The sequence below is a fragment of the Lethenteron reissneri genome, chromosome 65 (assembly GCF_015708825.2).
Source record: "Lethenteron reissneri isolate LAM-NWPU_2019-01 chromosome 65, ASM1570882v1, whole genome shotgun sequence".
Taxonomy (NCBI): domain Eukaryota; kingdom Metazoa; phylum Chordata; class Hyperoartia; order Petromyzontiformes; family Petromyzontidae; genus Lethenteron; species Lethenteron reissneri.
In genome coordinates, this window is record NC_083843.1 from 3094538 (window position 1) to 3121099 (window position 26562).

At 46.7% G+C, this 26562-nt stretch overlaps 1 protein-coding gene across 1 annotated transcript; it reads right to left on the reverse strand.

Annotated features, from left to right (window-relative positions):
• Window positions 1-13707: 13707 nt before the first annotated feature.
• On the reverse strand, window positions 13708-26239 carry LOC133359452 (E3 ubiquitin/ISG15 ligase TRIM25-like). The gene is made up of 6 exons (XM_061577867.1): window positions 25631-26239; window positions 24352-24447; window positions 22996-23229; window positions 21625-21647; window positions 17481-17593; window positions 13708-14776 (listed from the first exon to the last, which is right to left on the reverse strand). The coding sequence occupies exons 1-6, from the start codon at window positions 26186-26188 to the stop codon at window positions 14202-14204; spliced, it is 1599 nt and encodes a 532-aa protein (XP_061433851.1). The 5' UTR covers window positions 26189-26239; the 3' UTR covers window positions 13708-14201.
• Between the last annotated feature and the right edge of the window lie 323 nt (window positions 26240-26562).

The following is a 26562-nucleotide window of genomic DNA, read 5'->3' on the forward strand; positions in this document are numbered from 1 at the left end:
GGAGGAGACCAATATCGGGCCGGATAATTTAATGTCCCCAATACAAGTTTGCGCGCGGATCTGTCCGATAATGCCCAACGAACCCCCATTAGCAGCGTAACATGGAACATCAACAGGGAGCAAGGGACGACTTTGAACGGGGAGAATGTTGTAAATCAAATCGGACACAATAGTCGCCGATGCTCCCGTATCAATCAAGACCCGTACCTCGACCCCATCAATATGTCCCACAACAACAGACGACCCCGACGACGCGGCAACAACACGATGAGCCAACTCGGACCACTGGGTCGGTTGGAACGCACACCCCACGGAGGTACGTTTTGGCGTGACAATGGATAATTTCTGACCCCCGTTCGTTGCGGTGTGTGAGTGAGTGGCAGGTGTGTGTGTGGGCCAACCATGTGGGGTGCCACGACTCGCCGGATTTCGCTGGGGAGACTTGGGTCGAGGCGCGACGTCCTGGCGAGGTGTCGCACCACGCTGTCGAGGAGCCCGGCATCCTGAGGCCACATGGCCCCGGAGGCCACAGTTGTAGCAGCGCGTGAGTGCTGCTGATGACTTGGGCCGATCCCGGCGGCTCGGTCCGTCCCGAGCTGAGCTGGCCGTACTCCGGACCTCCACTTCGTCGGGCGATCCACAGCGCAGATGTCTTCCGCTGGGAGGGCGGATGCAGCCACGGTTTGGCTGGCCGTCGCTTTGCTGGCCTTCCGACGTTGGGCCAGCAGGTTGGCATGGATATGCCGGGCGGCCCTCAACGAACATATTTCCGCGTCATCTTCAGCCAAGACGACGATGTCCAAATCATCGGCCAGCAGCGGTAGCTTCTCTGTGACCATGGCGTCCACCCCATCCTCGTCCATCCGTGGAAAAGCCGTTTTCGCCAGGGCCAGGAGAGCCGTGCGGTACGCCAGGGGCGACTCCTTGGCGCCCCGCTGGCGATCGTAAAACAGCTGGCGACAGTCTGAGGGTGGTCCATAGACCGCGGCGAGGAGTTGCAGCGCCATTTGCAGCGTGGCGCGCTTCGCCCTTGGTGCCGAGGTGAGAGTGGCGAGGGCATCGCTGTCAAGCATCGCCGGCAGCGCATGCAACGCCTCGTCGTCGGTCCATTTCGCCATCTCTTGATGGGCGAGGATGCGCCTCCGGAAGCCACCCCAGTCGCCTTCTCCTCCCACGAATTCCTTGAGAGGTGGCAGTCGCTGTTGCAGCGCAGCGTCCGTAGGCGAAAAACGCTCTCCGTCACTCCGTGCAGCTTTGGCGGGCTGGGCGCGTGGCAACGGCGGTTGCGGTGGTGACGTTTCGTTGTCCGCCGCTGCCGACGTGGCTTGTGGTTGGTGAGTATCGGCCACGTGACGTAGCCCCGCCTCGCCGTCAGCCTGCATTGTACTTGTGGCGGGAACTTCAAACTCAGCGTCTTTGGAAATGGCGGGAAACGGCATCGCATGTTGGCCGCCATCGCTCCGTGCAGCTCCTCCTGCCCCCAGTCGGGTAATCTGTTCCAGTGTGGCGGATGCAGCATAGAGCAATTCTGCCAGCCGAGAGTGGGCCAGCCGCAGTCCTTCAGACGACGGTCCCCACTCGTCTTGACGTTGCGGTGTGGGTGGACTTGGCTCCTGCTGCTCGAGTCCGCCCTCAGCCATTTCTGGCTCAAAGTCGGCCGTGGTTTCCTCCGCCCCCGTCTCTCTGGTACGAGTTGTCCGTCGTGTCTCCATCCTTGTAGAACCACTTCTGACACCAGATGTAGCAAGATTAACGGAGACTTGACAACGTAGTTGGAGGCACACGCTTCTTTATTAACACCAGCACGTAACAGGCAAGCTTACAGTACTCGAAGGAGTAGCGGCCCCTTCACCCGTCTACGCTACGGAACACAACAGCCTGACTCACAGCTAGCTTACAGCTAGGTTACGGCACCCTGGATACCCAGACCGGCTCTTAGAAGAGCGTCGGTTCTGGGCTCTTGGGGCCACGCCGCTGGCTTGCCTGGTCGGCCCTTAAAAGGGCAGCGATCCCAGGAAGTTCCAGGGCCTGTCTAGCTGGTCATCTTTCTTCACTGGTTACAGCTTAACACTAGACCCCGAGCCGTCCGGCTCGCCGCCTTAAATAGCCATTCCCCCCTTGAGGGGTGGGGCTGTGGGGGATCCCAGCTCCGCAATAGCCCCCCAAGATAACAACGCGGACGTCGCAGTAAACACCTTCTTCGCGTACCGATGTAGCCACGCCCATTGTTTGTTTGCCATCCGCGGCAAGTCTAAATCCGGCCGTCTACAACGGCTCTACACAGGTACAGTACAGTAGGTTGTTGGAGGGCAAGAACAGTGTGGTTGGAAAGTCTGTAGATAAGTTTATGAATGACAACAAAACAACAGAAGGCTTTAGCTGGTGGAGTAAAAAGGGGTAAGTTGTTGAGAGAGATCGGTAAATGTAGGTATTTCTATGAACAGAGCTATTCATCTATGAGCCACCCATTTAAACGCACACAGTTACTCAGAATAAATAATGTATAGTATCCACAGGCCGTGCGGATCGTAGGGGTTTGTTTGGACATACTTCACCACGCTGGCCAGTACGGGTTGGTGGTAGACATGGGATCTATATACACACCACATCAATGTCCAGCCTAGCAACTGGAAAATAACTCCAGAGGTTTTTTTGGGTTAGATCGCGTAAATATATAAATGTGTCGTTAAAACCCGCCACCACCCAACACAGCCAACTAATAAGGGTTGTCACGTAGACAGAACACGCCGTTGCTGATCATTGTTACAACGCTGTGGGCTCTCATGATAGTCTTTTCCGAGACCAAGGTGCTCTGCAAACCTTCTGGCTACCATCAAAGGTTTGTACACGAAGCCATCCAGATATACAAACACAGACATAACTTCATCCGTGATGATGGGTACAAACCGAGTAATCATTGGAAAGATGTTATTAACCATGTAAAAAAGATTTAACTACACATATTTGTACCATCTTATTTGACAGGTACTATTCTACTTTACCGAGTGTTGACATCCCCAGCGTTTAACAGTACTGCTTTTTTGTATTTGGATTGTCAGCCAACACCGGTTAAGTCGAGGTGCACCGATTGTTCTCTTTTAGCCCCGCCAACACGTTCCATTCCCTGGCTACCACATTCAGATAAGCCCCTCCCCCTTAACTTGTATTTAAGAGCTTGTTTCTTGTAATTTTGCCTCACTTGATACAGTAAATTTAGCTGTGACGGTCCCACCTGATGACGGAGACGTGTGTTGCCTCCGAAACGTCGTGATTTATTATTTTATTTATATTATTATAGATATTATTTTATTATTTATTTTTACCTACGTGACTTTACTGAAAAAACGTAAGAGTATGAAGCATCCTCAGTCTGTGCGCATGTTTCCACTGACGATGCACTCCGCCTTACGAATTGTAATCTTTTTCATCGTTTTCCAAAACAAAAATCACATTCACCAATAACACCACCATTAAAGGAAATGCATCTATATACACGATACGCGACGTTTATAGCAATTGCCATTCTTCTTAAACCCATTATGAATATGCTCTCAAGAAGAGCCATTACCTGAAACGTCACCAGTTACACGTTTTCCATTACTTTACTGTTATTAACCAATGTGTTGAGAGTTTGCTATCTTTGCTTGTGCACAACTGCCAACGCAGTGTCAAATAATAAGAATTCTAAATCTCTCAAGTTACGTAAGAGGTTTGATTTACGTTGAGAACTGACAAGCAGCTTAATGATTAAATACGTGCGACCTTTGGAGACCAACTATGAGTGGAATAATTCAGCAAACACTCGCACAAGGCTCAGCAGCATTCCGAAGTTGAGTGTCTTATCTCTTGAACATCTAAAATGTTAATAGTTTAAGCACGCGTTATTATTTAATTGTGCACTCTAAACAAAAGCAAACAAATCACTTCTGGGTAACCTTTGTATCGCTGCAACAGTGGTCAAGAGTCACCGCATTGGTGGCAAGATGTTAACAACCTCGCCTGGTATACAGGAGGTCGTGGGATCGATCCAGGCCCGAATGCCTGCTGTATATTTTTTAATCCTTTATATTAAGTTCACTTGCGACCGTGCAAATCTTTCAGTCGTTTTTTAACCCACTTCCCGTGATCCAATCGAGCTGACATTTTGCACACAGACTCGTTGTGCGTGACAATGTATTTTCGTCAAAAATTTTACACTTTAGGGAAAAATAAATTATTTTTAATTACCAATTGCTTAATGGTGGCAGGCATTCATCTGACCCATAGGTGGCAGCCATATCAAGCCAGAGGACGAGAGGACTCTAGCCGCCACGCATATAAAGGATTTATAGTGAAAAACTGTTTTTACGGGTTAATTTTTTAGTTATCACGTCTCTCTCCCCGTTGTCGCATAGATTTCTCTCCGGGTCCTACGTTTTTCCCCTCCACATTGAAAATTAATTTGAATTCAGAGTATTTGGCTGCTGCTATAAATATCCACGTGACAAGCCACTCCGTTGAGCTGTCATTTGTGATAACCAGGTCACACGGGAAAAAGAGCGACTCATCTCAGTGAGCCTTGCCTATGTGTGTCTCTGTATAAAGCCCTCTGTGTCCTGTCTAGATACCACTGTGCACGATTCTGTGTGTCTCGGTGTGTGTAGTACTGCATATGATTCTGTGTGTCTCTGGTCTGTGTGTAGTACTGACCACTATATACAGTTGTGTGTCTCTGTGTAGTACTGTACACTCTATATACACTTATATGTGTCTCTGTATAGTACTGTACAGTGTACACTATATACACTTCTGTGTGTGCCTGTGTAGTACTGTACACTATATATACACTTCTGTGTCTCGTGTAGTACTGTACACTATATATACACTTATGTGTGTGTCTGTGTAGTACTGTACACTAAATATACACTTCTGTGTCGCTATGTAGTACTGTACACTATATATACGTGTGGGGGCCGTTGGCCCCCGGGGTCTCCCCCGCCTGCATCCCCTGTTCCGGTTGCGTTGCCGCACCGCCCTAATACCCGCTAGGGTTTCGCCGGCATTCGAACGCGACGCCCCTGCTCATACAGCCTCGCGCAGCGCTCCCACGCTGCGAGCGTACGTACGCACAGCATCATCAATCAAACGCCATACTCCCCCTCACGCAGCTTCGCGCAGCACTCACTCGCTACGAGTATACGTATACACAGCCCCGCTCGCGTTCGTGCTCCCTCTTTGCGCAGCCCCACACTGTACTCGTCTCAACACCGAATACTCACGTTATGATCGCGCACCTGTATCATGCGCGTAGTGAACGTACGCGCACACACACCTCGGCGTGGCACCCGCTTCCACGTCGAATAACCATGTTACAATTGCGCACCTGTATCATACACGTAGTGAACGTACGCGCACCCACACGCGCAGCTCCGCGCACTCCAAACGCGACACCTTCTCTTGCGCCGCTCTATGCAGCGCTCCCACGTGGCGAACCACCGTATACACAGCACCACACGCGTTCACAATTCTCACCGAGATCACACGAGGCCACGATCAGCTATTAAGGATTTATTCTCGGCTACCTGGGAATTGTTGTTAAATCAGTATGAATCGACGAGGCTAGCCTACTCTGATACCCCGGGGCCTATTCCCTAGTTATCTGCTTACGATACTCTTTCACCTTCTTACTCACGGTTCGAAGTACTCGGCATCCCGTGGGTTTTCCTCGCTGCTCGTCTCGACACGTCGCACGGACGTCTGGAGGGCAGAGCTGGGAGCCGTCTTGACCGCTGGCTTCTTGGAGTGAGACCCCTCTCTGCCTCGTTACGTTCGCTTTTTATCCTATCTCCCCCGTCCCAGGCCCCGCCTCCCCTGCCCTCTCCCTCCTCCGGCGTTTATGCGCGGCGCATATTCTAATCAGTTCCATTCTCATGCCTCCCCATCACAATGGGTGGTCTGCTTGACTGCGCCGGTGCATGATGCCTTTGTTATGCCAATTATGCCGCGGCGTCCATCACAAACGCTCGCCGTGGGAATTTGTGCACGGGGTCCCCGCGTGCCTCCGCCCCTCTGATTATTCGTAATTCCAGCTTTACCCTTTAATTTCCCTAATAATGGCACCTACGCGCTCGAGCCCCTTTTTTCATGCCACTTAGGCCGTCTCGCTCCTCCCCTGCCTGTCTCGTCGATACGTGTGCGTGTGTGGGGGGTGCGTTTCAACCCCGGTGGCCGAGTGGCTCCTCGCCGCGACCATGCAATCGTAATGCCGGTCACAGCGCCGCGGTGCGAAGTAGCATCGGGGGAGGTCGTCCAATTCCCTGGTCGCCGGAAACCGTGAAGGTCATCCCGATAAGGGCTTCTCGGGTTAAAACCAGTCAGCCAGGTGATTTCCCCTCGGAGCTCTATGGGGGGGGGGGGGGGGATTGCGTGCGGGTGTGTTTATGTGAGGTGAGGTGAGGGGGATGCGGGGTCGGCTCCGCCACTTGGTGGTGGCGAGGTCGTAGATGGGGCGCCCGCCGAGCGGCTTCGTGGCGGCGGCATCACATACGTCTGTGTGTCTCTGTGTAGTACTGTACACTATATATACACTTCTGTGTGTCTCCTGTGTAGTACTGTACACTATATTTACACTTATGTGTCTCTGTGTTGTACTGTACACTATATAAACACTTCTGTGTGTCTCTGTGTAGTACTGTACACTACATATACACTTCTGTTTCTCTGTGTATTACTGTACACTATATATACACTTCTGTGTGTGTCTTTGTATAAAGCCCTCTATATCCTGTCTGTATACCACTGTGCACGATTCTGTGTGTCTCTTGTGTGTGTGTCTCTGTGTGTGTCGTGCTGTATATGTGTATGTGTGTCTCTAGTCTGTGTGTCTGTGTGTAGTACTGTACACGATATATATATACTTATGTGTGTTTCTGGTCTGTGTGTCTCTGTGTTGTACTGTACACTCTATATATACTTCTGTGTGTCTCTGTATGAAGCCATCTGTGCCCTGTCTGTACACGGCCACCACCACCAGCAGCAGCTGTGTTGGCAATGACCTGAAGCGGCCCTGGACCTCCCCTAGGTCGACTCAACACCAAATGCATCCTGCCTGTTTCGGTGTGTAGTGAACATCGCTGCTGGGCAGAGGCGAAGCCAGGCGGCTGTGGTGCTGACAGCCACCAACTCGTGAGCCGTCACGGCCTCCCTCGGCACTGCTGCTACTCGCTAACGGGACTTGTCCACACCATCTACTAATGCTAAACGGCGGAATTTGTGTGTAGTCTGTTTGCATATAAGTCTCTCTGTATATGTACAGCCTCTGTGTGTAGTCCTATACATGCTTCTGTGTGTCTCTAGTCTGTGTCGGTGTGTGTAGGACTGTACATCCCTCTTGTGTCATCTGTGTGTCTTTGTGTGTAGTACTGTACGTGATTCTGCGTATCTGTAGTCTGTGAGTCTCTGTGTAGGATGTGTATCTGTGTCTCCAGTCTGTGTGTATATCGGTGTAGTGTGTGTGTCTTTATAGTCTGTGTATAGTAATGTCTATGTTTCTATGTGTTTCTAGTCTGTGTTTGTCTCTGTGTGCGGGGAGTAGGCTGTGTGTGTGTATACAGAGTGTAGAGAGTAGGCTGTGTGTTTGTATAGACCGAGTGTTCAAGTGTAACATGCTGTGAATTGTGCACTGCACTACAACCCCAGTGAAATTAGTTAAAATCCCGTCGATGGCTCACATTTAAAGTAAGTAATATCTTAGTTTTAAATATTTTACAAATATCTAAACTGGTCCTGAACATCGCCAAGGTCGACTCCACCTTAAAAACGACACTTGGTGTAGTGTGTAAGCTTGAGTACTGGGAAGACTCAACGCCTTTCAGTGTCCCTCACCAGCCTTCATAGCTCCTCTGCTCGCTTACAGCACTTGCCCAGCGCCTCGATGGCTTGGAGAAATTAACTTCCTCGCCTGGTATACAGGAGATCGTGGGGTTCATCATGGCCCTGACTTCTATTGTATACAGTGAGGGAAAAAGTATTTGATCCCCTGCTGATTTTGTACGTTTGCCCACTGACAAAGAAATGATCAGTCTATAATTTTAATGGTAGGTTTATTTGAACAGTGAGAGAGAGAATATCAACAAAAAAAATCCAGAAAAACGCATGACAAAAATGTTATAAATTGATTTACATTTTAATGAGGGAAATAAGTATTTGACCCCCTCTCAATCAGAAAGATTTCTGGCTCCCAGGTATTGTTTATACAGGTAACGAGCTGAGATTAGGAGCACACTCTTAAAGAGAGTGCTCCTAATCACAGCTTTGTTACCTGTAAAAAAGACACCTGTTCACAGAAGAAATCAATCAGATTCCAAACTCTCCGCCATGGCCAAGACCAAAGAGCTCTCCAAGGATGTCAGGGACAAGATTGTAGACCTACACTAGACTGGAATGGGCTACAAGACCATCGCCAAGCACTTTGGTGAGAAGGTGACAACAGTTGGTGCGATTATTCGCAAATGGAAGAAACACAAAAGAACTGTCAATCTCCCTCGGCCTGGGGCTCCATGCAAGATCTCACATCGTGGAGTTGCAATGGTCATGAGAACGGTGAGGAATCAGCCCAGAACTACACGGGGGGATCTTGCCAATGGCCTCAAGGCAGCTGGGACCATAGTCACCAAGAAAACAGTTGGTAACACACTACGCCGTGAAGGACTGAAATCCTGCAGCGCCCGCAAGGTCTCCCTGCTCAAGAAAGCACATATACATGCTTGTCTGAAGTTTGCCAATGAACATCTGAATGATTCAGAGGACAACTGGGTGAAAGTGTTGTGGTCAAATGAGGCCAAAATGGAGCTCTTTGGAATCAACTCAACTCGCCGTGTTTGGAGGAGGAGGAATGCTGCCTATGACCCCAAGAACACCATCCCCACCGTCAAACATGGAGGTGGAAACATTATGCTTTGGGGGTGTTTTTCTGCTAAGGGGACAGGACAACTTCACCGCATCAAAGGGACGATGGACGGGGCCATGTACCGTCAAATCTTGGGTGAGATCCTCCTTCCCTCAGCCAGGGCATTGAAAATGGGTCGTGGATGGGTATTGTAGCATGACAATGACCCAAAACACACGGCCAAGGCAACAAACGAGTGGCTCAAGAAGAAGCAAATTAAGGTCCTGGAGTGGCCTAGCCAGTCTCCAGACCTTAATCCCATAGAAAATCTGTGGAGGGAGCTGAAGGTTCGAGTTGCCAAACATCAGCCTCGAAACCTTAATGACTTGGAGAAGATCTGCAAAGAGGAGTGGGACAAAATCCCTCCTGAGATGTGTGCAAACCTGGTGGCCAACTACAAGAAACGTCGGACCTCTGTGATTGCTAACAAGGGTTTTGCCACCAAGTACTAAGTCATGTTTTGCAGAGGGGTCAAATACTTATTTCCCTCATTAAAATGCAAATCAAATTATAACATTTTTAACATGCGTTTTTCTGGATTTTTTGGTTGTTATTCTGTCTCTCACTGTTCAAATAAACCTACCATTAAAATTATAGACTGATCATTTCTTTGTCAGTGGGCAAACGTACAAAATCAGCAGGGGATCAAATACCTTTTAAATTCTTTATATTAAGTTCGCTTGCTTGCTTTCGACCGTGCAAATCTTTTGGTCATTTATTAACCCACTTTCCGTGATCCAATCGAGCTGACATTTTCCACACAGACTCGTTGTGCGTGACAATTAATGTTCGTGAAATTTTTTTCCCAAAATTTTACACTTTTTAGGACAAAAATATTATATTTAAATACCAATTGCTTAATGGTCGTAACCCTCCACCACCCGACACGGCCAATCAGTAAAAAATGTGTCACGTTGACAAAGACAAATAGTTCACTGCTTTAGCCCACCGGTGTGTTGAAGCAACAACATTCACAATTTGAGTACGACGTTTCGCTGGTAATTACAACCAGCATCATCGGGCAATTCGCCAGAATGGTGAGGCTCTCCTGTGTCTCCCGTTCTTATATAGAGCAGCAGCAGGATGACGTCATCATTAACTCATTAACTCATCAGGTGCAAAGATTCAAGGGGGGAGTGATTGTAATTATATACTAGATTATTAATCAGGCTATTGTTACGATGCGAGTTGTAGATTAGTAATCATTTGGAATGTGTTTTATTGTGATTATGCTACATTAGTAATCAGTTAGTGGTTGTTTCCCTTATAAGTAATTGTAATGTATCTTATTTAATAATACGCTTCCAGGCCGCACTAAGCCTGTAGCTGTCTGAGCGATTAAAGTTATTTCTGTTTCTCTCAATTTCAATCGATTCTCTAATTAGTCTTTGCCAGAAGTAACTAGTTTTACACAACACTTCCACGTTGTCAAAATCAATTGAGTGTCCCTGTTGGCATGCATGTTCTGCTACTGCCGACAGTTGTGTTTGTGATAGTTTAATATTTCTCTGGTGTTCTTTTAGTCTTACACTAACGTTACGCCCTGTCTGTCCAATATAGCATCTGCCACATACACAATTAATCCGATATACACCTTCTGTTGATAATTTAGGTAATTCGTCTTTAGTGCACGTTACTAGTTGTTGAATTTTGTGTACTGTACCAAATCTTACTGTAATGTTTTGCTTTTGCAAAACACGGGCTAATTTATCAGTTACTCCTGAGATAAATGGTATTTTTATTGTTTTAATAATCTGATCGCTTTCAGCAGTGTTGCTTTGCGATCGTGATTTGGCTTTTAGTGCTCTGTTAATTTGAGCATTATTGTAGCCATTCTGTCTTAGTGCTTCTTTAACATGTTTAATCTCTCTCACTAGACTTTCACCATCTGACACTGTTTTAGCCCGATGTATGAGCGTCTTGATAAGAGAGGATTTCTGAGCTGGGTGATGATGCGAATCTGCATTCAGATAGGCATCAGTGTGTGTTGGCTTTCTGTAAACGCTGTGTGTTATTTTACCGTTTGGGCCATGCCCAAGTAAAATATCCAGGAACGGGAGTGTGTTATTCACCTCCATTTCCATGGTGAACTGAATGGCCGGGTTTTGTGCATTGAGATGATTTAGAAAATCGTTAAGTGTATCTTTACCATGTGGCCAGACAACCAAAGTGTCATCCACATATCTAAACCAAAAGGATGGTTTTAATGTGCTCGAGGCAAGTGCTCTGGTTTCAAAGTTTTCCATGTACAAATTTGCTATAGCAGGAGATAAAGGAGAGCCCATTGCTGCTCCCTCCCTTTGTTTAAAGAATTCGCCTCTCCATAAGAAGTAAGTGTTATTTAAACAATGGTCTGCGAGTTTTGGAATATCTTTTGGTAAACCTGTATTCTTTACCAGTGTATCAAGTAATTTAAGCGACTCGCTCACTGGAACCTTAGTGAATAGCGAAATCACATCAAAACTCACCAAAATATCATTAGGGTTAAGTTTAATATCTTTGATCATATTCACAAGATGTTCTGAATTTCTTATGAATGATGATGTCCTACCGATGTAAGGCTGAATTTGTTTAGTTACATATTTTGCTAATTTATAGGTGGCAGAGCCAATTGTACTGACTATAGGTCGTAAAGGGATGCCGACTTTATGGATCTTTGGTAGCCCATACAGTCTAGGTGGTTTTGAAGCCCTTGGCTTCATTAGGAATTGCTCATTTTTTGGGATTAATGAATTTGCAATGATTGCAGTAGTCTTACGTTCCAAAGTATTAGTTGGATCTCGTTTAATTTTAATGTAGGTACTTTCCTCTAATAAATCTTTAATTTTATTATCATAATCGGCTCGTGACATCACTACTGTAGTGCGGCCCTTGTCAGCTGCTAGGATTTGAATATCTTTGTTTAGACGAAGCTCTCTTAAGGCTTTTGCCTCGTTCGAGCTAATATTTACTTTAGGTACTTTACTATTCTCAATCATTTTGGCAACCTCGTGTCTAGTCATCTCTGCCTCATTATGTGGAAGGAGTCTTACTGCTGATTCTACCTCAGCAATTATCTCATCCACTGGAATTGTGCGTGGGGTAACGGCAAAGTTAAGGCCTTTAGAAATAAGATACATTACACTTATAAGGGAAACAACCACTAACTGATTACTAATGTAGCATAATCACAATAAAACACATTCCAAATGATTACTAATCTACAACTCGCATCGTAACAATAGCCTGATTACTAATCTAGTATATAATTACAATCACTCCCCCCTTGAATCTTTGCACCTGATGAGTTAATGAGTTAATGATGACGTCATCCTGCTGCTGCTCTATATAAGAACGGGAGACACAGGAGAGCCTCACCATTCTGGCGAATTGCCCGATGATGCTGGTTGTAATTACCAGCGAAACGTCGTACTCAAATTGTGAATGTTGTTGCTTCAACACACCGGTGGGCTAAAGCAGTGAACTATTTGTCTTTGTCAACGTGACACATTTTTTTACTGATTGGCCGTGTCGGGTGGTGGAGGGTTACGACACATTTATAAATAAACGCGATCTAAACCCAAAAATCGTTGATTATGAATAACATTGGTCGCGAAAGCCTACGTGTTAAACTGCTTAATGGTGCAATGCAATCATCTGACCCATAGGTGGCAGCCATCTCAAGCCAGAGGACGAGAGGACTCTAGCCGCCACGCATATAAAGGATTTATAGTGAAAAACTTTGTTTTTACGGGTTATACTTGTTCCCTCACTGTATGTGGAGTCTGTTGCTTTGCCGTGGTCGCGTGGATTTTTCTCCGGATCCTCCTTCCACCACATTTAGAATCAACATCACGCGTTTAGAGTATTTGGCTGCTATGCATTTCCACGTGGTAAGCCACTTTGTCGTGATAGCCTGGTCATTTATAAACAATACGCTAATAGCTCAGTGGGTTTTGTACTCCTGTCGTGTTTGTGTTTTGTATTTGTTGTGTAACGTTCTGACCCCCGTGCCACTACTGGACTATCTGTGACAAAATAGCTTCATAGCTCATCGGATTCCTCCTACAGCATTGTTGTGGCAAATAAATATATATAAATATATGAATAGATATTTACATGTAACTAAATATATAAATTATTGCTGCCCGTGACTCGAATTTGTGTGCGGCATGTTTACTAAATACCGGGGACGATTTTTATTTTTAGTTCCCAGTCCCTGTCACTGGGTGAAGTTCACGTGTAGTGGTGGTTGTGGTGATGGTTCTTGTGGTGATGGTTGTTGTGGTGATGGTTATTGGAGGTGGTGGTACTTGTTGTTGTGCTTGTTGCGGTGGTTGTTGTGGTGGTGGTGGCTGTGGTAATGGTTGTTGTTGTTGCTGCTCTACCGCCTTCTCTTGGCGAGCACCAGAGCCACGTGGCGCCCTCGCTGGGAGTTCCCAGCAGCGTCAGTGGTGATCACCCCCCCCCCCCCCCACATGCCGGGGCGGGCGTGGGGGGAGAGGGGGAGGGGTGACGTAGTGACGTCACCGCGTTCGGGGAGCGTGGGTGGTGACGCAGCAGCAGACGACTTGAACAGCTCGGACATTGTTTGCGCCTTTTGTGTTTGTCGATATCTCTTTATTTGTTTATTAATTTGTAGATTGAATGTGCTTGGCAGTGGCTGTGTGGAGCATTTTCTCCTCGTGTTTAATTAATGAACAGCACGAATGACGCTGTACACAACTACATTGTTGTTGTTGTTGTTTGTGTTCTGTATTTTTATTGTAGAATCGACGATACAAGCGTTACAATGCCTCTGTTGTAAGCGTACATTTATACTTTTTAAAATCAATAATTTTATGGTTTTGACTTAAAATTTTCTTGCTGCGATCAAAACGTCATGCGTTTTTGGTTTTTCATCTAAAAATTTTATTTTTATGTTTTTTTTATCTTTTTTTTATCTACGTGACTTTACCGAAAGAACGTAAAGAATATAATATTATTTTTGTTGTTGTATCTCTCCCACAACTCATGACAACACCAGTGTACAAACACATCCCCGTTCACCATTGCTGATCACTGCACCCCTACACCACAGTCACACTCCTCTGGCAGGGTGAATACATCCACGCTGGCATCACACACACAGAGCGGTACTTATTTTATCACCCCCACCCCGTGAAGGTTGTGAGGATTGTTTATGATCAGGCCCCCCGTTGTGATGGAGAGCAACGCAGCCCCTCGCCACTAACGAGGGTGGCGAGCGCCGTGCGTCGGTGGCGTCTGCCCTCTGCGCTGTTCACGTTCACCTCTCTCAAGACGCACCACTCAGATCCACAATCCTCACTGAGGCAACAACTTTACCGTACAACAACCCCCCCAACCACCACCTCCCCATCAGCACCCCAGGGTGTAGAGGCTGAGTGAATGTTTGGTGAAACGAGTGCAACAGCGCCATGGAGTCGGCACTGTAAAACGACAGCAGCCCCGCGTCCCAGTCCAGATGGACCCCGACTCTCCCCGGAGGCTTCGGCACCGACAGGGAGGTCTCTACCCCGCCATGCAGCACTGAGAAGCTGTCGCCACGTTTCTGTAGACACCAGGAGACGTCACTCCCTCCCAGGCGGCACTCAGAACCACTCCCTCTCCGTGGGATCGTCCCATACGCCACTCCAACCCGACACCACCTCGCGCTCCCCACGTCCACCTCCCAGTAGTGCTGACCCGACGGAAAGCTCTCAGAGCACAGGGCTTGGTAACAGCACTCAAATCGGTGTGGGTGATGGGGGCGACGCTGGGGGACATCGCTTCGCGTCACGGTCCTGAGATCCGAGGAAATCTGGAGGTCGTCGTGGGCTGAGTTTGTATCCAGAGTCGGCGAGCGTCCATCTGTAGTGAGTATTAGTGTACACATACTAATAATAGTTAGTATTAGTGTACACATACTACTATTAGTTAGTATTAGTGTACACATACTAATATTAGTTAGTATTAGTGTACACATACTAATATTAGTTAGTATTAGTGGACACATACTAAAATTCATTAGTTTTAGTATACACATACTAATATTCGTTAGTATTAGTGTACACATACTAATATTCATTAGTATTAGTGTACACATACTAATATTCGTTAGTATTAGTGTACACATACTAAAATTCATTAGTATTAGTGTACACATACTAATATTCATTAGTACTAGTGTACATATACTAGTATTCGTTTGTATTTGTGTACACATGCTAGTATTCGGTAGTATCAGTGTCCACACACTAACATTCGTTAGTATTAGTGTACACAGACTAATAATCATTACTATTAGTGTACACATACAAATTTTCGTTCGTATTATTGTACTCAAACTAATATTCGTTAGTATTAGTGTACACATACTAATATTCATTAGTATTAGTGTACACATACTAATATTCATTAGTACTAGTGTACATATACTAGTATTCGTTTGTATTTGTGTACACATGCTAATATTCGGTAGTATCAGTGTCCACACACTAACATTCGTTAGTATTAGTGTACGTATACTAATATTAGTTATTATTAGTGTACACACACTAATATTCGTTAGTATTAGTGTACACATACTAAAATTTGTTAGTGTTAGTGTACACATACTAATATTAGTTAGTATTAGTGTACACATACTAATATTCGTTAGTATTCGTGTACACATACTAATATTCATTAGTATTAGTGTACACATACTAATATTCGTTAGAATTCGTGTCACATACTAATATTCGTTAGTATTCGTGTACACATACTAATATTCATTAATATTAGTGTGTATATACTAATATGCGTTAGTATTTGTGTACACACACTAACATTCGTTAGTATTAGGGTATATATACTAATATTCGTTAGTATTAGTGTACGCATACTAATATTCGTTAGTATTAGTGTACACAAACTAATATTAGTTAGTATTAGTGTACACATACTAATATTAGTTAGTATTAGTGTACACACACTAATATTAGTTAGTATTAGTGTACACATACTAATAATCATTAGTATTAGTGTACACATACTAATAATCATTAGTATTAGTGTACATCTACTAATTTTCGTTAGTATTAGTGTACACATACTAATATTCGTTAGTATTAGTGTACACATACTAATTTTCGTTTGTATTAGTGTATATATACTATTATTCGTTAATATTAGTGTAAACACACTAATATTAGTTAGTATTAGTGTACACACACTAATATTAGTTAGTATTAGTGTACACATTCTAATTTTCGTTAGTATTAGTGTACACACACTAATATTAGTTAGTCTTAGTGTACACATACTAGTATTCGTTAGTATTTCTGTACACATACTAATATTCGTTAGTATTAGTGTACACATACTAATATTCGTTAGTGTTAGTGTACACATACTAATATTCGTTCATTATAGTGTACACATACTAATATTCGTTACTATTAGTATACACATACTAATGTTCGTTAGTATTTGTGTACGTATACTAATATTTGTTAGTTTTAGTTTATAAAATACTAATATTTGTTAGTATACATGTACACATACTGCTAATCACTCGTGATTAATAATAAGTGAATAATAATAATTAGTGAGTAATAATTTATAATAACAATAGTACTAAACTAACATGGCCATGGGTGTGTGTGCAGTGGTAGTGACCAGTGGTGATGATGCCAGCACCACGACATTGTGTGTCACAGCCTCGCACACTCTCACATCCACGCACAGACATTGTGTGTCACAGCCTCGCACACTCTCACACCCACACACAGACATTGTGTGTCGCTCCGCTGCTGGACGAGCGCCTCCCCGTGCCCTGGGGGGGGGGGGGGGTTATTTGACCATACTTAACCGCTCTCGTCGGTGCGCGTTGGCGATGGTGGGGATTGTGAACCTGGAAGCGTAGAGGTGCAGTACAACAATGGTTCACGCTGCATTGCCCTCTGTTGGTGTGATGTGTAAACATTTGGCACGAGCGAAACAAAGACTGCCGGGTGTGGTGTTAGCCACCCACCCCTCGTGTGCCGTGCCGGCCGTCATGGCTACTCGCCAACAGCACTGTATGTGCAGTGTTTCACTCTGTGTCGCTGTGCCTGTATTTCTCACTGGGCTGACTCTCGATCTGCCTGATGTCATCTCACTCACCTGGTATGCAGGAGGTCGTGGGTTCGACCCCGATTTTGATGCCTGCTGCTGCTGTATATTTGGAGTGTTTGTGTCTATCTCCCCGTGGTGGTCGCGCAGATTTTTTTCCGCGTCCTCCATTTTTTTACTTCCCATTTAGACTCAACGTCATGAGTTAAGATCATTTGGCTGTAACTATATATTTCCACGTAATAATCCACTTAGTTAAGTTGTCATTTGCGGCTAGTTCCCTTGTGAAAAAGAGCCACATAGCTCAGTAGACCTTACCTGGTAAAATAAAATATATTTTTTAATATGCACACCCCAATGATACGCCACCTGACTTAAACAACGTGCAGCAGCCTACCGAGTGGTGCCCGTCTGCATCGCTGCGTTTGTCATGGACGATGTTGACAGAGATAAGTGCAGAGTGCAGACAGAGACTCACACACGAGAGCCATGCGCTTCTTATTCACTCCTCCTAGCGAGATGACCTCTGTGAGCTCTTGGTGACTGAATGTGGCAGGAGGCGCATCCTGGATCTCCTGCAAGTCCGAGCTCCTGCACTCAGCACGGGACACGCAGAGTCTATGAAGGGTGCAGTCCGTCCACTCACACAGCACGGGACACGCAGAGTCTTTGGAGGGTGCAGTTCCTCCACTCACACAGCACGGGACACACAGATTCTATGGAGGGTGCAGTCCCTCCACTAAACAACACTAAGTGGCGGTGACGTCACCATGACGCTTTGTGCCAGGCTATGTGCACCTTGGGGCCACGTGAAGTGTCGAACGCCCGCTGGCAGGAGGTCACGGGGCAGACCCAGATGGTACAGGTCGACTGATTGAGACGGCTGGCTGATGCACCACCTGTGCCCGCTACTGTGCCAACTTGCTGTGCTTTAGCCACCCGGCGCTCTGCTCGTGGTTGTGAGCATCACTCCTCTGCCCACCGTTGTTGTTGGAGGGCCACTGCCTCCAACTGACCAGTAGCATCCTTCACGAGCCTCCTCCACAGAGGCCGATCTTGACACCGCTGGTACCAGTCATCGGCAATTCCACTCAGCTCCACATCCTCCTGTACCAGATCACTCCATCTCTGCTCTAGCCCGCGCTGCGTCCATTTAGCCCCCTCGATCCGGCCAAACAAAAGCTGTTTAGGCATGCAGTGGCTGGGCATGCGGGCTACATGACCCAGCGAACGCAGCCTTGCCTGCTGGAGGAGCTCACCGATGGGACTTTGTCCACATCTTTCAAGGATTTGTGAGCTCATCACACAATCCAGCCTGGTTAAACCCAGGATTGATCATTGGCTGGCAAGCCTAAACGTGTCTAACCAGCGAAGATGTTCCATTAGGGGAGTCCACATTTCGCAAGCATAGAGATGGGAGGGAATGACCGTGGCCGAGAAGACCTGAAGCTTTGTGTTGAGTGATAGACCAGCAAGTTTCCAAACAGCGTTACATAACCGATGAAAGAATGCTGCTCGACTTATTCGGAGTGAGACCTCTGCTGTTAAATTAGAGCCGGTCATGAGCACACTGCCCAGGTATGGGAAACTCTCCACTCTCTCCACAACTGCCCAATCACCGATTGGGTGTTGTGGGGGTGGAGTGCCCGACAGTACAAAATACCCAGGCAGGTGCTTGGTTTTGGTGGGGCTGATGGTAAGGACCCCCTCTTGGTGGCAAGCTCCAGGTTCAGCAGCAGCGCCTCCAACTCCTTCTCTGAGTGAGCAGCAATTACCAGATCATCGGCATACATAACATGGTTGAGCAATAGGGAGCCATCCCCTGACCACACCCGGGCATCGATCGGCCTCTCATTGTATCTGTACCAAATGGAAATTCCTCCGGTATAGCTAGTGAACACTTCACAAACTATGTGGTCAAAATAGATGTTAAATAATGTGGGAGCCAGAGGACATCCCTATCGCACCCCACGATGTACAGACAGAGAATGGCTCCGACTCCCAGCCATGTAGTTTTACCCGGGCCCGCTCACCATCATGAAGGTCCTTAATGATCGTGAGCAGAGGGTCAGGGTCTCCAAAAGCACGAAGAACAACCCAGAGCCCAGGCCTACAGATGGTATCATAGGCCTTGATGAGGTCAATAAAGCAGAGATGTAGGTCTTGTAGGAATTCCCTACACCTCTGCTGTAGCAGACGGACATAAAATATGGCATCTGTGCAGGACCGCCCTTTCCTGAAACCGCACTGTGGCCATGCAAGCCTCTCCTCAGCGTGCCAGGCAAGGCGATGTTGAATAATCCTTGCCAGGACCTTTCCCAACACACTGAGGAGTGAGGGAGTGAGATGCCCCCTTGTAGTTGTTCCAGTCTGTGCGGTCCCCCTTCTTAAAGAGGGGGGCCACCAGGGCATTCTTCCAATCCTGTGAAACCCGTACAATGGTCCAGACTTTTGTTATGATGTCATGTTGGGCAGTCTGTGCACAAACGATACCTCCCCTCAGCATTTCGCATGGGAGGTCATCTCTGCCCGGTGCCTTTCCTGGTCTCAGACTCTGGATCGCCTTCAGTAGTTACTTAACAGATGGCACCTCAGCCAGCCACTCACAGGGGGTGACTTCCTCCTCCAATTTTTGAGGCACCGCAGACTCAGCAGGGTCATCCCCATTTCGTCCCACGTTGCTTTTCTGGCTGAGGGATTTCCCCTCCCCCAGGACCTCACAGAAATGCTCAGCAAATCTGCAAACCTGTTCCTGGGGGTCGGAGATTGGATCACCATTTTTTCCTCTAATGATGGTAATAGGTGTGGCTCTGCAGGTTACTTTTTGATAAAATTAAAGAGCGATTTGTGATCGAGGGCCACTGCGGCAGACTTCATATCCTCAGCAACCCGCGATCACCACCCATCCTTGCAGCACCTCACGGCTCTCCGAACCTCCGAGCGAAGGCTGTGTTAAGCCTCCTCATTCTCCGTAGTGGGATGCTGTAGCCGATGAGAGTGGGCCTGTCGCTTTTTCTCAGCCAGCTTGAACACCTCCTCTGTCAACCAGGGTATCTTGGGAGGTCTGGATCGTGTACCCAAAGCAGCCATTGCAGCTGCATGAGCCACAGTCCTTAACCTCGCCCATTTCCCCTCGACATCAGGAGGAGTGGGGGACAATGCCAACCCCAGCTGCAATGATGATGAAATTTTCGCTTGCAACTTTCATCAGCTAGCTGAGACCATGCGACTAAGGGTTTTGTTGGCTTCCTGGGTGTACACCCACCACCGGAGTGGAATAATTGCAGGTGCATCTTACAGATGACAAGTCGATGGTCGGTGGGCAGATCAGCTCCACAGTAGGTCCTGATGTCAAAGACATTGGCCCGCATCGCCTGTTCCATCACTATGTAGTCCAGCAGATGTTCTTGCTTGGACACGGAATTTATCCATGATGTGGTGTGGATGCGCTGATGCCGGAACAGCGTGATGGTAAATACAAGTCCATGGGCTGCACAAAAATCTAGCAGCCTCCTTCTGTTGTTATTGAGATGATCTGTCCCATGCCTTCCAATTACTCCAGACCAGGTGCCAGCATCATGACCAACTCGGGCATTGAAGTCACCCAACAAGATTACTCTAACTGGAGGCGCAACTTCAGCTAGCACCTGCGACAGGAGGTCATAGAAGGCATCTGACTCATCGGCCTTGCCTGCATCCCTCCACAGATGTTCGTCTTCAGTGGGGGCATAAGTAACCATGACCACCACTCCTCGCCTCTGGTTGATGAGAAAGCGAGCCCAAAGTAGCCTAGGGCTTACAGCTTCCCACACCTCACCGCCATGCTCCCACGCTCCCTTCATTCTTTTATTCAGAAGAGCCACACCCTGTTGTTTGGCAGTCTCCTGCCCCAAGTAGAGAACTGTCCACCCCTCATGGTAGCAGGAGCCAGAGCCGGTCCACCAGACCTCCTGAATATGACAGAGATCCAGGCGGTACCGGTCCAGCTTCCGACAGAGGAGTGAAAGCCTCTCCTCCACAGTGAGCGTTAGGATATTACACGTGGCCACACGTAGTGGTTTTTTGTTGTTACTGGAGAAGCCCCGAGGATAAAGATTCAGTCTCCAGGCTCCGCCAAATGGGGTTTAGCCAGGAGACGTCATAGACGCCTGTCCCCCCAGGGCCTACGGCACAATCTCGTTTATTACATTTTGTGGTCGTGGTTTAGTGGTAATTCATTAAAGGTGGAGGGGTTACCAGCCCCTCGCATCCATCCAGAGGCCACATTTAGCCACTGTCTTGGTTACAAATGCCATGAAGGGAAAGGCCAACCGGAATTGGCCCTCCCCCCACGGCACTGCCCACGACAGCGTTGCCCATCCGGCACCACAAGGAGGCAGGGGGTTGTTTTGCCCTCCACTCACACAGCACGGGACACGCATAGTCTATGCAGGGTGCAGTCCCTCCACTCACACAGCACGGGACACTCAGAGTCTTGTGCAGGTCCATGTCTCTCGACACAAGGACAATACGGAATACAACTGCGTTTCAATGGGGTTTTATGGAATCACATCACGACCGTTCACTGATTTGTCCACCAGGTGGAAGACAAAGCTAGATTTTGAGTATGGGTTAGTACTGACCTGAGACTCTCATGCAGGGGATCCTGAAAAACATAAACCCGCATTTCACATTAACATTGACATCTTAAACAGATGCCACACCTCCACACAGTCACCTGCTGCGTATGGTGGAGCGCAACATCAAGGAAATAATAAATACCAGCAAACAGAGAATGATGAAAAATAGAGTAATCTGTGTGCTTTTACTGTTAAGCCTTTCATTATTAAATTTTGACTTAAATCTTTTGTGGCTGCAGGAATTCATATGAATGTGCTGAGATCGAAACGTCGTGAGTTTTTTGTTATTTCTTTATATTGTATATTTTTTATCTTTTTATTTTTTTTCTATCTACGTGACTTTACCGAAAGAACCATGGAATATGAATTCCTGCAGTCACGAAAGCTTTAATTCTAAACATATAATACCTATTCTTATTTTTTTTCATCGAAACAGGATTCGTTAAACTGGACATGTACCCCAACACATGACAAAGCCACTCCTTGCAAATCTAGTCTAGCAGGTAAACAAGTTGTTAAGTAACGTTCAACAACTCGTGTTTTGAACTCTGAATAAACTAATCTTTGGTATTTTACCAGGATAGGGCAACTTGGCCATGTCACTCTTGTTCAGTAGTGAGCTGCCTATCACAATGATAGCTCAACGAACTGGCTGATGTGGACATTTATAATAGCAGCTAAATTTTCTGAATGCGTGATGTTGATTCGAAATGTGGAGTGAAAAACCAGAGGACCTGGAAAAATAATCTACGCGTGCACAGAGTGAGAGAGACGTAGACTCCAAATTTACAGCAGGCATCGTCAGAGTCGGGGTAAAACCCATGACCGCCTGCATACCAGGCCAGGTAAATGGCAATGTTGTACTGGACAAGTCCAGGTCAGAATGTCACACGGAAGCAAACGCGCGTCTATTTTTGGACACCGCTGCTTGCTCCCAGATCGAAAAACAATAAAATAAGATTGCAAACAATGTCAACGTCTCACAGGGCGGTGTGCATCTGCTGGTTGGAGATAAACCCTCTGATAAACCAAGGCTGTGAGTATAAACTATTAAGAAATACTTTTTTTATACCTTTCCAGGTAAGGCCCACTGAGCTATATAGCTCTGCTTCAGAAGTAACTTTGCCAGATTTTAAAATAAAAGAATTGGATTATCGTGTGGAAATTTATAGCAAATTACAATAAACACGTGATGTGATTCTAAATGTGGAGGGAAAAACCGGAGGACCACACATCCACGAGGTGAGAGAGAGGCACAAACTCCAAATATACAGCAGAAGTCAGGGTTGGTATCGATACCATGACCTCCTGCATATCAGGCGAGGTAGTTAACATCTCAGAGCCACCACGGCGAGTGAATGGAGGTGGTGCCACCTGCAGGAATGAGAGCGGCTCCTGCACGGCGAGGGCGGTGAGCAGCTGGTTGATCTCCCGCTCCAGGCCGCGTGCTCTGCTCTCGTAGCGAGTGATGTCCGCCTGGATGCGGGACAGCACGGAGCAGCCCTCCTCGTCCACGCGCTCCAGCACCTCCCTCTCCTCCTCCCTCAGCTGCTCTCTCCGGCACTCAAACTCTAGGCTGATCCGTGCCTTGATCTCACGCAGAGACTCCTACACAGACAGTGCCGAGTTGTTGAGTCACTCATTAGGTAATGACGCAATGTGGTGTCAATGATTGTGATCATACCTCGATTATGTACATGGAGGTGGGTGACGTATGCATCGGGAGCTCATGAAGATATAAAGCACAGGGAGAATGAGAATGGGATATACTGTAAGGGGTTAATATCATAGGCAAGGGTAGTATTTGAAATACGTAAGTCTGTAGCTACACGTTGCCGAGTGTCTATCTGGGGAAAATGAAATACATCTCTACGGGTATCATTCTGATCTGTCTGTCTGTCCGTCCCACTCTGGATCTACCAAACAGTGCATGGGACTGAAATGCGCATTAAACCGAAACAATTTTCTTGCCGAGGACATTCCAAGAAAATTGCGTCAAAGTTTCTGCGAATATACAGAACAAATACACTACACATTGCTCTATTGTTTTAAATGAAAAGGTGCTGAAATAGACAAACACTGCTGATTTCGAAGGTAATACTCATGTCCACTTCCGCTTGCACTCAGGCTAAGTTGATGTGATTCAGATTTGGGTGAGCCAGAAAGGAGGAATCTCAATCGTTCATAGCAAGCATCATGGTTGTGATCAATGAAGGAATCGACAGGACAAGTCTCCAATTTATATTCCAGCATGGATCGATTCCACCCCCCCTAAACCAAAACTGCTGTCATGTTGGAAGTAGCGTCGTAAATGAAGTTTCTGTGTCATACCGTGGAAGCCTTCTATTCACGTAGTAAACGTGTGTTGCAAATCTGGCCGTCCTAAACTGGTTGTAATGGTACCCACATTTTTTTCCTGAAGTGTAAAGATACACAAAGGAATATATTTAGTTGAAGATTAAAGTTTCAGAAATATTTTGCGCTCAAATAATGGGCTTTATAAAAAAAGTGCTGACAGACAAACACGGTTGCGAACTCACACTTTGCCTTGTTAGAGTTTTATGGCGTTTATTTTGTAGATTTACATTTTGTAGATTGCAATTCACTAAAGTTGTATCCCGCGCCAATGCATGGGGCAGTGTTCGTCAATGATAAGAGCTAAGTTTAATGAAATACGATTCATAGGCAAACCAGAAAAGGGAATTGTGCGGCTGCCATCTCTTTCTGTACCTCCACGTGCCGGTAGTCGTCCCTGAGTGTCCGTGTCCGTGACGCCGCCGTGTTCCTCTTCTCCTCTCTCCCCTCCTTCTTGACTCTGAGCTCCTCCTGCGTTTTGGTAGATAAATAAATAAATACGCGGTGCTCACCATTGCCATTGGTGGATCACTGATATATCATCGTCATCCTGCATCTCTGATTAACACGGTTGTCTACGAAAGAAGTTAAACTTAAACACATACATCTGTTGTCATATTTCTGGATACGTCTCGATTTTTTATTTTAATTTTCCCACGATTGTATATCGACTGCACTGTCCATGTCATGTATTGAGACAAAGAATCCAACTGAACTACTGCAGAGCAATGCAATATCCTGTTAGACAACATCATTGACAAATATCACATACATCTATCTATTCAATCTATATAAATAAACGTCTAACTTTATCTGTGATGAATGCTGCACTTCCCGTCGTTTTCATGCAGGGGGCGCGTCGGTTTGAACGACAGAGGCGCGATTACGTTGGAATCGGTCTGCAGAACGAGGCGATTCGGTGTTGATTCCCAGAATCGATTCCCAGAATCGACTTGGCCCCCACCGACACGACTTTGCCATTTGTCTTGCAATGACGACGACAATTTCCCATTTTCCCCGCATACGCTATCACAATCAACAAGTCGCAGGGACAGACGTTCCATTGCGTTGGTAAGCACACAACTTTACCTATCTTTCTATGATGAATAATATAATAACATAAGATAACATTTCTAAACGGAGCATCGGATGCTTGCAGGAATGCGTCGTTCGTGTACAAATCTTGTGACTTTCCTGGCCGAAGGCAGTAAATGCTTTTGTGAGGGGTGCCACAGGCGCCCCCGAACAACTAGTTCTATGATATGTTTTAAACCTCTTCCAGTGATGGATGTAGTGGCTTATCACACGCCCTACTATACATAGTAACTTCGTCAAACTAAGATTTTGAATCTCACGCAAAATATGATTTCACATGATGTCAAATGTTGAGTCGGCTTAGACCATCAACTCTCTAAACTTGGGAATCCAGTTTAAACCATGGGAGGCCGACTAGATTCCAACTCAGTATTACAGCGTTACCAACTCAGCGTTCTGACATCTGAGCGACCCTGCCACCTCTCCCTGGGTCTCCCTATAAAGGGGCGTTTGGTCTTAACAGGGGCTCACCTGGTGGAGGTGAGGGGTCACGACCCACTGATGTGAATCTCTCAACCTCCTGTAACAATGTGGATAACAACGGAACATGACACTTCACCTGTCTTGTCTGTTGTGCTTTTTCCACTGTGATGACTCTGTGCCCGGAGTGGTCTCCTGCGACGGGGCAGACTGGGCAAACCGGAATCTTGTCCTGTTCACAGTAAAGAATGAGCTCCTCTCTGTGCTCCCGACACCTTCTCTCCTCCAGGTTTGCAATGGGAGCCACCAGGAGATGTTCTCTCAGCTTGGAATTCTCCAAGTGAGGCCTCAAATGTGTCGCACAGTACGATGTCTCGCATCTCACGCAGGTCTTCACTGCAGGAGTGTGGCCGTCCCTGCAGTTGTCACACACGATGGCCAAGGCCATCCCTTCTCCAACTCTGAGCTGCTCCACAAGGTTGTCGAGGGCCACGTTCTTTTCCAGCTGGGGTCGCATAGGGAAGAGTGCTCGACACTGCGGGCAGCTGAAGCTGCTCGCCGTCTTCCAGGCGGTCTCCAGGCACCGGAGGCAGAACGAGTGTCCGCAGCTCAGCGTGCAGGGGCAGACGAACGTGTCCAGGCAGATGGGGCAGCGCAGCTCACTATCCACACTCTCACTGGGAGTCGCGCTCGCCATGACCCATGGGCTTCGCTGAGATCGCTCGCTGTGTGGCTCAGAGAGACGCTGGACCAGGACGTCTCTCTTATAGTGACGGTGAAGAAAAAAGTAAAATACTTAAAATATTTTCATTGTCGTCACTGACATCACGAGACTGCATGGAATGTGAACCCGCGCCCCGAGGTGCGCAAACAGCAGCCTCGAGGTGAATACGGCTACTGTACACACCGCTACATGAACAAAATGTATCAAAGGAACTAAAGAAATGAGTTGTTAATATAAGTCGTAGAGGTTCAGTTGCGATGGCTGATTTGTGAAATGAGTATCGAGAGATAAAGTAATCTTTCCAAAGCTTAGCGTCCAATTTGCTGTCTATGGTACGACAGAACAAT